Source organism: Ctenocephalides felis, unplaced genomic scaffold (genome assembly GCF_003426905.1).
Source record: "Ctenocephalides felis isolate EL2017-DRISC unplaced genomic scaffold, ASM342690v1 CF-g0.4_SCAFFOLD_00845, whole genome shotgun sequence".
In the NCBI taxonomy this organism is placed as follows: domain Eukaryota; kingdom Metazoa; phylum Arthropoda; class Insecta; order Siphonaptera; family Pulicidae; genus Ctenocephalides; species Ctenocephalides felis.
In genome coordinates, this window is record NW_020536999.1 from 87,086,289 (window position 1) to 87,102,814 (window position 16,526).

General features: G+C 31.7%; 4 protein-coding genes and 1 pseudogene across 4 annotated transcripts in view; 1 reads left to right on the forward strand and 4 right to left on the reverse strand.

Annotated features, from left to right (window-relative positions):
• Nucleotides 1-1,620: 1,620 nt before the first annotated feature.
• Nucleotides 1,621-2,095, reverse strand: LOC113391305 (protein krueppel-like). The gene is made up of 2 exons (XM_026627249.1): nucleotides 2,007-2,095; nucleotides 1,621-1,948 (listed from the first exon to the last, which is right to left on the reverse strand). The coding sequence occupies exons 1-2, from the start codon at nucleotides 2,093-2,095 to the stop codon at nucleotides 1,621-1,623; spliced, it is 417 nt and encodes a 138-aa protein (XP_026483034.1).
• Nucleotides 2,096-2,118: 23 nt separating this feature from the next.
• Nucleotides 2,119-3,029, reverse strand: LOC113391306 (zinc finger protein 525-like). Its single transcript, XM_026627250.1, has one exon. The coding sequence runs from the start codon at nucleotides 2,989-2,991 to the stop codon at nucleotides 2,119-2,121; it is 873 nt and encodes a 290-aa protein (XP_026483035.1). The 5' UTR covers nucleotides 2,992-3,029.
• Nucleotides 3,030-6,035: 3,006 nt separating this feature from the next.
• LOC113391307 lies at nucleotides 6,036-7,148 on the reverse strand (annotated as a pseudogene).
• Nucleotides 7,149-10,067: 2,919 nt separating this feature from the next.
• Nucleotides 10,068-11,022, forward strand: LOC113391308 (zinc finger protein 525-like). Its single transcript, XM_026627251.1, has one exon. It carries the CDS (start codon nucleotides 10,132-10,134, stop codon nucleotides 11,020-11,022), a length of 891 nt encoding a protein of 296 aa, XP_026483036.1. The 5' UTR covers nucleotides 10,068-10,131.
• Nucleotides 11,023-12,484: 1,462 nt separating this feature from the next.
• Nucleotides 12,485-16,526, reverse strand: part of LOC113391309 (tectonin beta-propeller repeat-containing protein-like) — a 16,257-nt gene continuing 12,215 nt past the window's right edge. The window contains exons 16-19 of the mRNA XM_026627252.1: nucleotides 15,603-15,848; nucleotides 15,241-15,416; nucleotides 14,500-15,162; nucleotides 12,485-12,529 (exon numbers count right to left, since the gene is read on the reverse strand). Of these exons, the coding sequence (XP_026483037.1) occupies nucleotides 12,485-12,529; nucleotides 14,500-15,162; nucleotides 15,241-15,416; nucleotides 15,603-15,848 (1,130 nt within the window). The remainder of the gene's footprint in view (nucleotides 12,530-14,499; nucleotides 15,163-15,240; nucleotides 15,417-15,602; nucleotides 15,849-16,526) is intronic.

Below are 16,526 nucleotides of genomic sequence, written 5' to 3' on the forward strand. Positions count from 1 at the left end.
TCTGAGGTATGCCAAAATGCTTAGAAACCTGTGAAACGTGAAGATATGCAAAAATTTTCATTTTCGATTTTTGGTCCAATACTTATCCTGCGGAAAGTTTAAAATATATAGTTATTACAAATGACAGATCAAACAATATATGACTAGGTGTAAGTGGCATTTTGCCTTAAGACAAGTTAAGGAATTTCCTGATATATGTAATAATTGAATTAAACAAATATTTAATTAATTTCCTGTAGGGCAAGTTATAGTAATCGCAAAAAAATCGAAAATGAACGTTTTTATATATCTTTACGTTTCAGAGGTTTCTGAACATTTTGGCATACCTTAGAAAAAATGGATGTGTGTGTGTGTGCGTGTATGTGTGTGTGTGTTCGGATACAAATTTCCGTCGATACGGATGAAGCGATTTGAATAATTCAAAAAACATTCGAATCGTATTGATAAGGAGACGTGCTGATTAGGTTTTGGCAAAGGCAGATCTAGCCATTTCGAAGATACGGGGCAAAAAGTGCCAAAAATTGTAACTCGGTTTTTAAGAGAATGGAGCGTCCGATTTTAATAATTCAAAAAACATTTTACTTGTATTGACAAGATGAAGAAATGATCAAATTTTCATGAAGGCAGGTCTAGCGGTTTCGGAGATATAGTGAAAAAGTAAAAAAAAATGCCATTTGGCGGTCAAAAATGATCATTAGACATATGCACATCAAATTATCAGATATTTTACAGAGATTTTAATAATAAGTATTTGTTTACATTCCAATGGGTTCCGTACCAATGTTTATCCTTTAGACGGCGACGCGGCGCTTACGCGCTTTGACATTTTGTCCTTATGCAGTTAAAGCAGTGAGATTGCTTTGAAAGAAAGTTCAGAATTTGCAAAATATGTCAAAATAAAGAAAAAATTTAATTTGTTCGAAGTAAATTTTTTTCAACAATGTTAATCTTTTTAAAAAAATAATAATTTTTGGTATGGGAATTTTCAGTAATTTGCCTTAAGGCATGATGCCATGCGCCCCACTATTTCAGTATATAACCCACTTGTTTACCTATCCCCAAGTGTATACCTGTCTAAATGTCAACTTGTTTACTTTTGTACATGTCTACCGGTCTACCTACATGCCTGTTAACCTGCCTACCAATCAACTTGTTTACTTTTCTACCTTTCTGCCTTCCTATTTGTCTACTTGTTTACTGACCACATGTCTACTTGCCCACTTGCTTCCTGTCACCTGTTTATAAATATAAACATGAATTGTAATCATTTCAGAGCATCAAATGCCAATCTTCTAACCTTCTCTCCTGCAACTCCAAAGCTGCTTGACCTGCCTTTGCAAAAATAAAATCAATCTTTTACTTCATCAATGCAAGTAAAATGTTCGAATAATTTGATCAGATGCTCTGTTCGATCAAAAGCTGCCATATTTTGCACTATTTGCTTCATATCTCCCATCCCACTGGACCTGTCTTTGCTAAAAACTAATCAGCACATCTTGCTGTGTATCTGAATTGAAAGTCTTTTTTTCATTTTTGCAGTATATTTCTTACTAATTATACATTATTATACATGCAAGTTGTTTAAATATTTAAATTCAGTTTAACAAATATGCTTATATTTCATTGATTTTCATCAGGCTTGGATATATTGCACACGGGAGGCTCATGACTGTGAATAACCATATGTCTCTTCAGATTACTATATTGTGTGAATGTCTTCTTGCATACATCGCATTCATGAGGGCGTACTCCATTGTGCGTCAGCATGTGACCATTTCGATGACCTGGTTGTGTAAATGTCTTATTACAAATATTGCATTCATAAGGACGTACTCCATCGTGCACCAGCATGTGCCTTTTTAGATTAGCCGAATCTATGAATGTCTTATCACATGCATTACATTTATGAGGGCTTAATCCATTATGCATCAGCATGTGTTTTTTCAGACTACATGATAGTGTGAATGATTTATTACAAATATCACATATGGGGGGGCGAACCCCACTGTGCGTCAGCATGTCGTTTCAGACCACCTAATTCTGTAAATGTCTTATTGCATATATTGCATTCAAGAGAATGTTCTGCAGTATGCATCACCATATGACTGTTCAGATGACCTAATTGTGTGAAAGTCTTATTACAAATATTGCACTCATATGGGCGTAACACCTGTGCATCAGCATATGTCTTTTTAGAGTAGCTGAAAGTGTGAATGTCTTATTGCATACATTGCATTCATAGGGGCGTACTTCATTGTGTAACAGCATGTGTGTTTTCAGACTACTTGATTCTGTAAAAGTCTTATTACAAATTTCACATTCATAAGGACGCACTCCATTGTGCGTAAGGAGGTGTCGTTTCAGACTACTTGATTCTGTAAATGTCTTGTTGCATATGTTGCATTCATGGGAGCGCACACCACTGTGCATAATCATGTGACGTTTCAGATTACTTGATTGTGTGAATGTCTTCTGGCATATATTGCATTCATGAGGACGAACTCCATTGTGAATCATCATGTGTTTATTCAGAGAACTTGATGCTTTGAATGTCTTATTGCACATTTCACATTTATAACGACGCTCTTCGCAATGAATCAGCATGTGTTTTTTTAGATTACTTAATTGTGTGAATGTCTTATCGCATTCATTGCATCGAAAGGGTTGTTTTTCAGGGCTAGGATTAGGCATGTGATCGACCATATGCTCTTTTAAAAGATGCGATTCTGCAAATGATATATTACAAATGTTACATTCATAAGGGGATGTCTCGATTACCTCCAGTTTGACTTCTTCTTTTATAGATACTTCGGAATTCATAAATCTTTCTAAACATGTTTCATAATCCTCAGTACATGGTTCAGATTTGACAATAGCATCAAGAACACCATTTTCATCTTGAATTTCGCTTTTAATCTCTTCCACTGAATATTCCGGTGGTTCAACTTTAATTGCCTGAGCATTAATAGACATAATTCCTTCTTCTGACATTTTTAAATATTTTCACTCACTCACGTATACTCAGTATACATTCACGATCTTTTAAAAAGAGCTTTCTTTTAAAAAGATTTCAACTTTTACGTATTAAAATTTGACATTTGAAGCATAGAGCATTAGAGTATGTTTTCAGAAAGATGAGACATTTATGAAAAAAAAACAAAAGTTAGTTATGCGTATGCCCATAGATAAAAGAAGAGTATAGACCTTATATTACAATATGTGTGACAGCAGCGCCAAATTTAATATTAACTACTTTAAAGATTATTAAAGAAAGAAATGTTATAAATAATAATAAACTAGTGAGGCGCATGACATCGTGCCTTAAGGCAAATTGCTGGAACTTCCCGTACCCGTAAATTTTTCCCGTAATTTTTTTTTTAAAAGATTAACATTTATGAAAAAATTATACTTTGAAAAAAAAATTTTATTTGGAAAAAAGGCCTTTTGAAAAAAAAATGTTTTCTTTATTTTAAAATATTTTGGAAGTTTTGATTTTTTTTTTCATAGTAATCGTGCTGCTTTAACTGCATAGAGACGGAATATAGAAGCGCGTAATCCCCGCGTCGCCGTCTAACGGAACCGATAGGAATGTAAACAAAATTTATACTTATTGTTAAAATCACTATAAAATATCTGATAATTTGATGTGTTATGATCATTTTTGACAGCCAAATGGCCATTTTTTTGCCATTTTTTACTAAATCTCCGTAACCGCTAGACCTGCCTTCATGAAAATTTGATCTTCATCCTGTCCATACAAGTAAAATGTTTTTTGAATTATTAAAATCGGACGCTCCGCTCTTAAAAACTAAGTTACCGTTTTTGGCATTTTTTGCGCCGTATCTACGAAACGGCTAGACCTGCCTATGCCAAAAAATAATCAACAACAATCAAAAGTTTTTTGAATAATCGGAATCGCTTGAACCGTGTTCCCGAAATCGTCGACGAAAATTTGTATCCGCACACACACACATACACACACAGCATCCATTTTTGTAAGGTATGCCAAAATGTTCAGAAACCTCTAAAACGTAAAGATATAAAAAAATTTTCATTTTCGATTTTTTTGGCGGTTACTATAACTTACCCTACGGGAAGTTAATAAGTTATATTAAAAAAGTGAAAGTTGAATAATTATTGACTTTTTAAAATTTACTTCAACGTACTTGAAACACATGTAAGTGATAACAATAAATAAAGAAATGCAGTAAACATTTATAAGATTAAGTTGCTTAAAACTTTTATCAAAATATCAGAATAGTTCTTAAAAACAAAATTATGATAATGATAAAAATATTTGGCTCAATCAAATAAGTAATTAATGATTTAATTTACTCACTTTTTCATTATTTTTGGTCGAACTCAATACTTGAACAATATTATAAAAACAGGAATTGAGTCCATCATCTATCAAATAAAATTCCAGCCGGAAACAATGATCAAGGGAAAAAAACTTCATTATAACTTTTCGAGAATTGTAAATTGAAGGAAATATTGTTGGAAAGAACTCAACATCTCTTCTGATTTTTTACATCCAATGTTTTTTTATCATCCACTACAAGTGCAATCATATGGCTTGGAAACCCACGGTTATTCATCAACACTACAAATATATATTTTTATTATTTCAGCATTGTATTAATTAAACTGTTTGCAAAATAAACTCTGTGATAACTTTTATTTTTCTTTTAATCATTTAATTAAAAAATATATTTTTAATTTAATTAATATATATGTAATAATTATATATAATTAATATAAAATATACAAATTTATATTTTTCAATATTTCAGCCCTGAACTGTTTGCAAAATATTTTTTTAATTATTAAATTTTGATAAGATGACTTATAAATTTTCTTTTTGCTAAACATAACAATTTATAATACTCCAATTTTTTTTTTATACCAATAAGATTATGATACTATGAAATGGTATTTCAGTTTTTAAGATAATGGAGCGTGTGATGGCAAAATGAACAACTGGCAAAATTTTTGTAAAGAGAATGTAGCGTCTTCGGAGATCCATTGAAAAAAGTAAAAAATAATGCCATTTGGCAGTGAAAAATGAACAATAGACATATATATGTTTACATATATATATATATATATATATATATTAGGGTGGTCCTTAAAATGGTCATTTTCGAATTTCCTTGCTCCCAGGGGCTCAAATGGTTCCAAATTGATAAAAAACAATTCTCTGAAAGTTTTAGCTCTTAATATTAACTTTTAGATAGAGCGCAATTCAATCAAAGTTTGTATGGAAAGAGCATGAAACAATTTTTGAAAATTTAAAAAAAATGTTTTAGGTATAACTTAGCGACAAATGAATGAGTTTTATTCATTCATTTGTTCGCTAAATTACATTTAAAAAACATTTTTAAAATTTTTGAAAATTTTTCCATGCTATTTCCATACAAAATTTTGATTGAATTGCGCTCTATCTAAACGTTAATATTAAGAGCTAAAACTTTCAGAGAATTGTTTTTTATCTATTTGGAACCATTTGAGCCCCTGGGAGCAAGGAAACTCGAAAATGACCATTTTAAGGACCACCCTAATATATATATATATATATATATATATATATATATATGATACATATGTATCAGATATTTTATAGAGATTATAACTATGCAACGCGATTGCCTAAAAATATGTATAAGATAAAAAAAAATTAAAATACAAAAAAAATCTAATTTTTCAGAAATAAAATCAATTTTTCGCTTCGTCAATGCAAGTAAAATGTTTGAATAATTCGAATCAGATGCTCCAATCTATCAAAAACTGCCATTTTCGCACTGCTTGCTTCATATCTCCAAAACAGCTGGATATGTCTTTGCTAAAAGCTAATCAGCCAAGCTTATGAATCAAAAGCCTTTTTTTTAATGTTTACTGTATATTTCATACTATTTATACATTTTATTATATCCAAGAATAATTCATAACATGTTTCCGAAAATATTCAATCCAATTTATCAAATATGCTTAAATTCCATTGATTTTCATCACGCTTCTGAATATGGAGTGTCATGTGTTTTTTCAAATTGTTCACTGGGGTAAATTTCTTTCTGCATATTTCACTCTCTGTTATGAGTCAGCATGTGATCTCTTAGATGACCTGGTTGTGCGAATTTCTTATTACAAATATTGCATTCACAAAGGCGTGCTCCACTGTGCATCACCATGTGTCTTTTCAAATTGCTTATTTGTGTGAATCTCTTCTGGCATATATTGCATTAATGGGAGCGTTCTCCATTGTGAAGCAGCATGTGTTTATTCAGACTATCTGATTTTTTAAATGTCTCATTGCATATTTCACATTTAAGAAGGCGTTCTTCTGCATGGATAAGAATGTGTTGTTTTAAATTGCTGTTTTGATAGAATGCCTTATTGCATATGTCACATTTAAAAGGGCGTTCTCCTGAATGAATAAGCAAGTGTCTTGTTAAATGGCATTTGCGATGGAATGCCTTATTGCATATTTCGCATTTAAAATGGCGTTCTTCTGTATGAATAAGCATGTGTGTTGTTAAATTGCCTTTGCGATAGACTGCCTTATTGCATATTTCACATTTAAAAGGGCGTTCTCCTGAATGAATAAGCAAGTGTCTTGTTAAATGGCATTTGCGAAGGAATGCCTTATTGCATATTTCGCATTTAAAAGGGCGTTCTTCTGTATGAATAAGCATGTGTGTTGTTAAATTGCCTTTGCAGTAGAATGCCTTATTGCATATTTCGCATTTAAAAGGGCGTTCTTCTGTATGAATAAGCATGTGTGTTGTTAAATGGATTTTCTGATAGTATCCCTTATAGCATATTTCGCATTTAAAAGGGCGTTTTTTGCTATGTCTATGCATATGATCGACCATATGATTAAATTCTGCAAAAGATTGATAACAAATTTCACATTCATAAGAGGATGTCTCGATTACCTCCTGTTTGACTTCTTCCTCGATGGTCACTTCGGACTTAATGAATCTTTCTAAACACGTTTTATCATCCTCGGTAAACGATTCAGTTTTGACAACAGCACCAAGAACACTATTTTCATCTTCTATCTCGCTTTTTATGTCATCTACTGGGTATTCTGGTGGTTCAATTTTAATTGCCTGAGCATTAATAGACATAGTTGTTTCTTCTGACATTTTTAAATATTTTCATTCACTCACGTATATTCAGTAGATAATCACAAAAATAGGTGAGTACTAAATAATAACCTTTATAACCTATATCAATCAACTTTTTAAATAAATTTACATTTGATATTTGACATTTGAACCATTGAGTTTTCCCAAAGATGAGACATTCAACTGAGAGCATAGATAAAAGCAGAAGATAGGATTATCTATCGTTTCTCATTACCGATACAGAGCGCTAGTTAAGGAGTCGGGCGTGATGGTGGCGCTGCATAGACCTTATACAATTTCATGGACTGCTAATCCCATAGACCTTATACAATTTCATTGTATACAATTGTATTGTATAAGGTCTATGGCTAATCCCCATACATTTCTCAAGTAAAAAAGTGTCAAAAGATGTTCTATGGTATGAGGGCAAACGAGGGTAGTTTTGCGGCCGAGATATGTCAAACTCGATCACTTGAACGTCAAATGAAAGTCCTTGTGTTCGAAATTGTTGGGAAAATATTATATAATATACAATTTATGTTAAACTAATGAATGTAATGAATTATTTATATATTTATTTATTTATTTTAGTTATACAAAGTGTTTAAGAAAAATATTTTACGTATTATAAAATTCACTGAAAATAAGAACAGTTGGCTAGAGCTATTATGGGAAATTAGAAAGCAATAATGAAATATTTGTTTAAATGCGATATATTTATTATTGGTGTTTAAAAAGCACAATTTTTGTGTGAAAGTGGCGTACATATTTATCAACTTTGCTTTTTTTATGTTCTTCATGGTGCATTCTAATTGTTAAATACATTTTTGCGACAAAGTTGATAAGGTCATGATAGTGCTGGACAAATTGCTGGAAATGGCTTGATCTAAAAAAATGTGCAAGTCCCAAGTCATTCAACTTTCGGAGAATCGTGCTTTCATATGAACTTTTGTACATTAAATTTAAAGAATTTCGAATTTGGGTTTCTATATATAAACATAATTTAAACATTGCATTGGAAGGATATGAAAGATATCCTCGATTTTTTATATCGATGAATGTCGAATTTCCCGGAATACTTGCGAAGCATTCAGAACAGGTTTTACTGCAATCAGGAACTTTACCACAGACCAAACACATTTTAGAAGACATTTTACTTTTAACAATTTTATAACAGGTATATTTTTATCCTCTTTTAGTTTAAAAACCCGAGCGATCAAACATCACGTGAACCCAAGTAACTGTAAAATTTAAGCGATCGAGTGCATTCGATAATCTCGGTAAAGCTCGTGTTCGTATTTGACATATCTCGGCCGCAAAATTACCCTCGTATGCCCTCATACCATAGAACATCTTTTGACACTTTTTATGCGCTCAACTAGCAGTCCATGTATTGTATAAGGTCTATGTGGCGCTGTCATAGACCTTATACACCATAGATAAACAAGTATAAGTTGAAGTATAAGTAATAAATAAGTATAAGTATAAGTTATATACAATGTGATCATCATAGATAAGTATGTATAAACGATGAACGCCATAGATAAATAAGCATAATGGTGAACGCATTCAATTTTTTTTTATTATTATTATTTTAATAATTTTTACAACTGTCCTGCAACGGACAACAAGTAAAATATTTCACATAAAACTGAAGGCGTTGGCAAATTACAAATGGTTCATATATACAAGCAAATAAGTTTATCTCACCAAACAGTTACACGTAGAATTGATGATATTTTAATGAAAATTTTTAGCAAACGTCAACAAAACTACTCATTTTCTCAAACTTTGATGAATTTTTGAAATTAAACTACTTGTCGTAAGGCCGTAATATTTCAGTAAGTTCTATAAGACCTGATATATATCGTCAAAAAAGTTCCATAAAAATTAGCTCAATTTTTTTTCAACAGTTAATTACAAAAAAAACGGCTCGGTAGATTTTCACCTAAAACTAATCATTATCGTTCCCAACAAATATCTTTCAAATAGTTTTTGAATTTTTATAATCGATTCGGTAGTATGAGCTTAAATATTGACGAAAAGTTTAACACTTTATTACAAATTACAAAGAAACGGCTCGGCAGATCGTCGTACAAAACTGACAGCCTATAGTCCTTATTGAGATACATCAAATGGCCTTTGAATTTCTAAAATCGGTTCAGGCGTTTTTGAGAAAACATCGAACAAAGAACTAATTTTGACAAATGCCAAAAAACGATACTAATTTTTGCAAACTTTAAAGAATTTTTAAAATTAAATAACTTGTCGTAGGGCCGTAATAATTCAGTAAGTTCTATAAGACTATGGTATCTACCGTCAATTTTTTTTTAACACTTCATTAGAAGAAAACGGCCCGGCCGATCTTTACCAAAAACTAATTGATAAACGCTAGTCCTCAGCGAGATACATCGAATGGCTTTAAAATTTTTGAAATCGGTCCAGTCGTTTTTTGAGAAAACGTCAATTTGCGGCAAAAAATCTGTTCACACAAACACACATACTTTTTCCAAATTTATTCTCATTCGATTCAGAATGGCTTGAAACGTCGGGACAACATAAAATTAACGAATCGATTTTTTATGAAAACAAATTTCTCCTTCGGAAAGTTAATAATAAATGAAAATTACCTCCGGTTTAACAAAAGTGATTTTGTTCAAGTTGACTCAGCAATAAATGGCGCATCTAAAGCAAAAAACCTGTAGACTTCGAATCCAAAACTGCAAAACTAAGATTATTTATAAAAAAAAACTTGGAAAAAACTGTAGATCTACAGTTTAAACTGTATCTTGGCAACAATTGTCGCCAATGCTGCCAACAATTAAATTCGTTCTGGCACTGTCACAAAATGGATGCCCTCGCGCCATTGTTGACAGTTTTGACAATCAACACATCAAAATATAAGATTCGATGTTGACACTACATAACTTATATTAAAACACATTTGTATTATTTTGTAACTAGTTTATAATTTATATATGAAATTATTTATGTATTTAAAATGTCAGAAGCTACGACTTCTTGTGGATCCGATCAAGTAGTGAAAGTAGAACCAATAGATTACTCAATACAAGAAATTGCTGATGAAAATGGTGAAGAGTCAGAAAACGAGCCTTCTGAAGAATTCCCTTATCCCGAAGTAACTTTAGACGAAGATGTAAGAGAAACCAGCAACAAAACCAACCAGGAACAAACATTTCAACAATTTAGTCTCGAAGCATTAAAATGCTTTGTTTGCAAGAAAACATTCTCAGACTCTGCACAATTAACAAAACATATGAACACCCACACTAAACAATTCAAATGTGAAACCTGCAACAAAGAGTTCAACCACATAAAAAAATTGAGGCGACACAAGTCAGTACATGGAGAACGGCCTCATAAATGTACTATATGCAGTAAATCCTTCCCCTTTGCAAGCAATTTAAAAAAACACATAGCCATCCACACTGCAGAGTACTCCTACAAATGCGATGTATGTGAAAAATCCTTCACCCGTGCTGATAATTTAAAACAACACATCTACACGCACACCGGAGAACGGTTTTACAAATGTGATATGTGTGATAAGACGTTCACCCATTCTGGGCATTTAAAGACTCATCTAGTTACCCATACCGGGGAAAGACCTTATAAATGTAAACTGTGTGATAAAGCGTATAGTTTTTCGATTAATCTAAGAAGACATAAGTTGACTCATACAGGGGAAAGACCGCATAAGTGTGAGATTTGTGGTAAGGGATTCACGCAATCTGGACATTTGAAGACGCATATGGAGTCTCATGCTAAGGAGAGTCGGTATAAATGTGATTTGTGTGATGAAACATTTGCTTATATTAATGCTCTGAAAAAACATCGGAGGGTACACAAGAAGAAAAAATCAGAATTGTAATATATATATATATATATATATATATATATATATATGTATTTGTTGATGGTTTTGTCGATGTTTATACATATTTAAAGTTTTTTGCAGTCCAATTTTCAAATTAAAAAAAATAGTTATTATAAACAAATTCTTTAAAAAAACGTTTTAACACTTAATGTGTGTCATCATTCAGTAATCAAACCACGAAAAACACAAAAACATAATATTTATTATAAACACATTATTGTAAAAATAAATAATTAATTAACTGAACAAATGATATTGATTCTGTATCGTTGTTGATTCAACGTTGTTGTCAACGTTCTTGAGTTTTCAAATTGGGGCATTATATCCTCCTTTAATTTTGTTGTTTCATTAATTATTTATTAGTTATGATGTTTTTTACACAATTTTATTGCTTATAAATTTTTATGCTTTTCTGGTTTATGCTTTCCCAGTAAGTGTCGAAATGTTTATTAAAGAAATTCTCTATATTAACCCCTGTTTTTAATTTGACGATTGGGTTGCAAAATACTACAAATATATATATATATATATATATATTCTTAAAGTGATAATAATATTATTTTTGTAAATATAGATATACTGCAATATTATTCATTAATTTATTTATAATAAATAAAAGTTATAATCATTTTGAGATTATGGTTTGTCTTATCGTCAATGTTAACTAAAAATTTTGTTTAGTACAATGGTACCCCGAAAGGAGCGGTTTGTTACTTTGATATACGAGCAAAATTTGAGATACAATTTTCAATTGTGTAACAATTTTCTAGAAAAATGTTGATGGTAAAATGAAAATATAAATAATATCATCAGTAGTAACAATAATTTTCCTATGATAGAATTATTTAGGCTGTTTTATGATAGTGAATTATTTTATAGTTAGTCGTTTCAATTATATATAAGCAGCTTTCTAAGCTCGAAAAGCCCTTGAATGAAAGTGCCCCCGAAACAGTTGCAACAGTTTGGGAATCTCTTTGAATTGCTCAACGAAGCATGTCTAACTCATTTCTTCAATATCATAAATGGGCAGGAAAAAAACAATAAAAAAATAGTAAAGTTATTTCAGATATTAAAAAACCTTATCATAACCACCCTGCTGAAATGAATGAATGACGTTTTGGTTCCATTATATGGAAAATATTGCTTCGACATACGAGCGTGGTTATGGAATGAATTAAACACAAGGGTACCACTGTATTTAAAAAGCATTCAATATGTTTTCTTGATAAAGCTATGATTATCAATTGCTACAAAAAAATTGAGTTTACCTTAATCAAAAACGTTCAGCAAATATTGAATTAATTTTTTGTAAAAGAGCTGACTCAACAACAGCAGCCAATATGGATGCATTACACAGTCATACACTTTAATTTTGTTATCATAATAAGAAAAGATTGTTTTGTTTTAATTGAATACATTTTTTTCTTATATTTTGTATGAATGTGAAAAAATTATATTATTTAGCATAAGTACCTAATTGTGATATTTGACAAACTTTATGCTAAATAAATGAAAATCAATTAATTATGATTATCAGTTAAATATTAAATTGTTTCCTTATTTTGTTTTTTTTTTTCAACTTCCCCGAAGTTCATATTGTTAGCAGAAAACCAAAATTTTATGTTTAGTCATTTTGAATTGTTTGAAGCCAAAATTGAAAAAAGTACGTGTTATTATAAGAAAAAAAGGTTGCTGTTGGCAATCAGCGATTATATAAAAAGCTTAATTAACAAAATATCATTTTATACTTATTTTCAATTTCCCGTAGTAGGGTAAGTTATAGCAATTAAAAATTTCCCGTAGGGTAAGTTATAGCAATCGCAAAAAATCAAAAATAACATTTTTGATTTATCTATAAATTTAAGATGTTTCTGAACATTTTGGCATACCTTACAAAAAATAAATGTATGTGTGTGTATGTAGTATTTATTTGTGTATGTTTGGATACAATTTTTCGTCCACGATTTTGAAAGCATGGATCAACCGATTTGAATAATTAAAAAAACATTCGATTTGTATTGATGAGGAGACGCGCTTACTAGTGTGTAGTATGTATGTATGTTTTGGATACAATTTTCCGTCCACGATTTCGAGAGCACGGATCAGCCGATTTGAATAATTCAAAAAAAAATTGATTTGTATTGATGGGGAGATGTACTGACTAGTTTTTGGCTAAGGCAGGTCTAGCCGTTTTAAAGATACAAGGTAAAAATGGCAATTTTGTGAGAACGGAGCGTCCCATTTGAATGACTCAAAAAACATTCGTTTCGTGTTCGGTGGGGAGACGTGCTGATTAGTTTTTCACAAAGACAGGCAGCCTTTTTTAAATACGCGGTAAAGAACAACTAAAATGACAATTTTGTGAGAACGGAGCGTCCCATTTGAATGATTTAAAAAATATTCGATTCATATTGATAGGGAGACTTGCTCATTAGGTTTTGCCAACGACGAGCTCAGTTCTTTCGAAGATACGGGGTAAAAAGTATTAAAAATAGCATTGCGCCATGCACCACTAGTTTTCCAAATTTTTCAAAAAATTTTAGAGATTTTTAAACATTTTAATTTTTGGTATGGGAAGTTTCCAGCCATTTATCTTAAGGCTCGATGCCATTAACCACCACTAGTCATACATACATTTTAATTTTATACAGTATAAACTCTATGGTGACAATTCTGTGGCAACACAGTCGATTACCTAGCGTTGTTATGGCAACGCTAACTTATCCTTTTTTATGGAAGTAAAAACTGTGAAAATGCTATCTATTTGATGTGCAATCAGGCGTATTTTACATATAAACAAGCAAGGAAGAATGCTATGATAAGTGCATCTTTAAGATGCGCATTTATAATATACTGTATTATGTGTAAACACCTGATAGTACAGCAATTACATAGCATTTTCACAGTTTTAGTACTAAAAAAAGGATAAAAAAAGAAGTATTTTCACAGTTTTAGTACCAAAAAGAAGGATAAGATAGCGTTGCCATAACAACGTTAGGTTAACGCAGAATTTGCCTCTATATATATCATAAATCTTCGTACATTAGTCCTCAAAACAGTAGTTTAACTCTTCAAAAACAACTCTGCTGCAAGGCAAAAACCATAACCAAGTTCTTTGTAAAAAAACTTCAAATTAAGAAAAAAATGGCTGAAGCAAATTATATAATAAAGTTTAATACAAAACACACGTATTGTATTCCTCACAACTTCCAGCTTCTAGCACTACACGAAGTTTCACTTCAATAATAAATATCTGCTTTTGCATATTATTATGATTCGGATCATAGATAAAAGATAGATCAATCATAGATACATAAAATATTGTTACACTATTCAAAATATTGCTATCTCATTATTATTTTTGACACTAAATTTATACCACAAGACTTCCATACCAAAAACGCAAATACAAACCCCGCAGCACACTAACCAGGCACAAAAAATAAACGCAAGGTCTTTAAATTTATAAACATTGCCATCAGTAGAACTTGTATGTCTATATCGAACTTCCTTTTGCCTATTTATATCATAATAAACATCGTCTCTCCATTTTGGCATCAGACCACTCTCTCTGATTTTCATCAGAACAAAATTGAATCTGCCTCTGTAAGGCGAGTGGGATGGTATCATATGAGCACTGTACCTATTCCTAGGAGCATCTGTTAAAACATGCAACAACTTTTTACCAGTTTTAGGATCTCTGGCATTGAGTTCATTAACTTTGCAACCCATCAAACTGTACAACATGGCAGAGTCCCTGACTTCGGCGACTCGCCTCAGTAGTTCAGATTGGTCGTCGATGAGTTCTTGACGGCTGTATAAATCCATGAAGTATTTAGGAGAGTCTTCAGCATAAGCTATGTCTTTTAACAGTTCCTTAAAACCCGTGACAGTAACTACTTTTAAATTTGTGTTGGCCAAGTCTTCCATGGAATAAATGTCCAAAGATACAACACTAGTCGTCAAGTGTTCAACCATGGTAGCTTGGTACGTGAAAGTGTTCACCATAGAGAACAGTATTAAACCAGAATATAAACAACGTTCGTGCAACAAATCTTTACCAGGTTGTGACACCAGAATGTAGTTTCCAAATGTCCATAAGGATACACCAACCAAGTCGAAGTTGCGTCCTGTCTATTATGCAACTTTTCCAGCAGTCTCCAAATTGCAACAAAGACAAAATAAGATATTCCTAAGAGTATTGATGCTTGCCAGCTGTAAATTTCCAAAAACGAGACAGTGGATGCTTCTTCCATTTTTGGAACAATGAAAGCCAAGTCCATTGTGTCTGGGGAAATAAAATTCGGAGTTTTTTTGTCCGTAGTCTTTTACGGGGCGTAAATTTGCTGCAATGTCAGCATCACCATTGTCTATATCTTTCAAAGAACCTGAAGAAGGAAAATATTTTTACTAAACTATGCGTGAGTGGTATTTCGACTTAAGACAAGTTGCATAATGTTCCCCATATGTGTAAATAAACTTATTTAGTTCAATATTTTTCTTGTTTTTCAATACTTTCATTCAACTGTCTTAAGGCGAAACTCACTTACTACTTTTCCTTCAATTCATCTTACCAGTTATGCTCCCATTAGGCTTCTTGTGTCCATAAGGAACCCCATCCTTTGGAAAAACATAAACAGGATCAAAATTCGAGGCTTTAGCCAATGCATTTATAATTTCACCATCTTGCAATTTAAATTTCTTAATAGTTCCATTAACATAAACATCAGGAGCAGCCGTGCCAGGATTGATAAAAATACAAATCTTCAAAGGATATTTATGGACATCCCACAAACGCGTTTTTAGAGATAACAAAATGTCTCAACAACAATTTTATGATTATTTGCTAATTCGAAAGTGAACGTTTGTCCTCTGATGGTAGAACCTTGTAATGGCAGAAATGGATCAAGAATTGACAATTTTAAACGTAATATTTTCTTCCAAGTTGCAGAAGATGATGTTCATCATTCCGTAAATGTGCCAGGATGTTTCTAGAAATAGTTGTCCTTCCAATTCTGATGAATTTGTGGCTAGGAAGATGGCTTTTGCGTTTCGATCGCGATTGTAAAGACGTTCTAGTCGTGATGAAAATGTTTGTAAAGAGTTGGCAACCACGATGTAGCCGTTTGTGGTTCTAGGACGGAATACTTGGTCTGTGTCTACGGCTGTGATGTTATGAAGATTTCTAAAAAGGTAATAAAATCGATTGGTCTTTAATTAACGCAGTACATGTGGTGGAAACAATTTCTATGAAAACAAATCCAAAAACAAGAAACTTGGAAAAAGATACTAAAACTACATGATTTTTAAATTTTGTTATTTCGTTATCGAATAAGTTCAACAATAACACACAGATAAGAGAAAAAATACTGATGATACACAAACATAAGAAAAAACAAAAAGTATCAGTTAAAAATGACAATAAACTACGTATAAACATGAATTCTAGTAAGATGATCTTTCAATCTATGGAGATAATAATGTATTGATATCATTTA

Coding starts and splice junctions, on each gene's coding strand:
- LOC113391308 (XM_026627251.1), top strand. CDS start 10,132: ATGTCAGAAGCTACGACTTCTTGTGGATCCGATCAAGTAGTGAAAGTA.
- LOC113391305 (XM_026627249.1), bottom strand. CDS start 2,095: ATGCATACTGCAGAACATTCTCTTGAATGCAATATATGCAATAAGACA. Junction 1,949..2,006: donor AAACGACATGCTGACGCACA/GTGGGGTTCGCC, acceptor ACTATCATGTAG/TCTGAAAAAACACATGCTGA.
- LOC113391306 (XM_026627250.1), bottom strand. CDS start 2,991: ATGTCAGAAGAAGGAATTATGTCTATTAATGCTCAGGCAATTAAAGTT.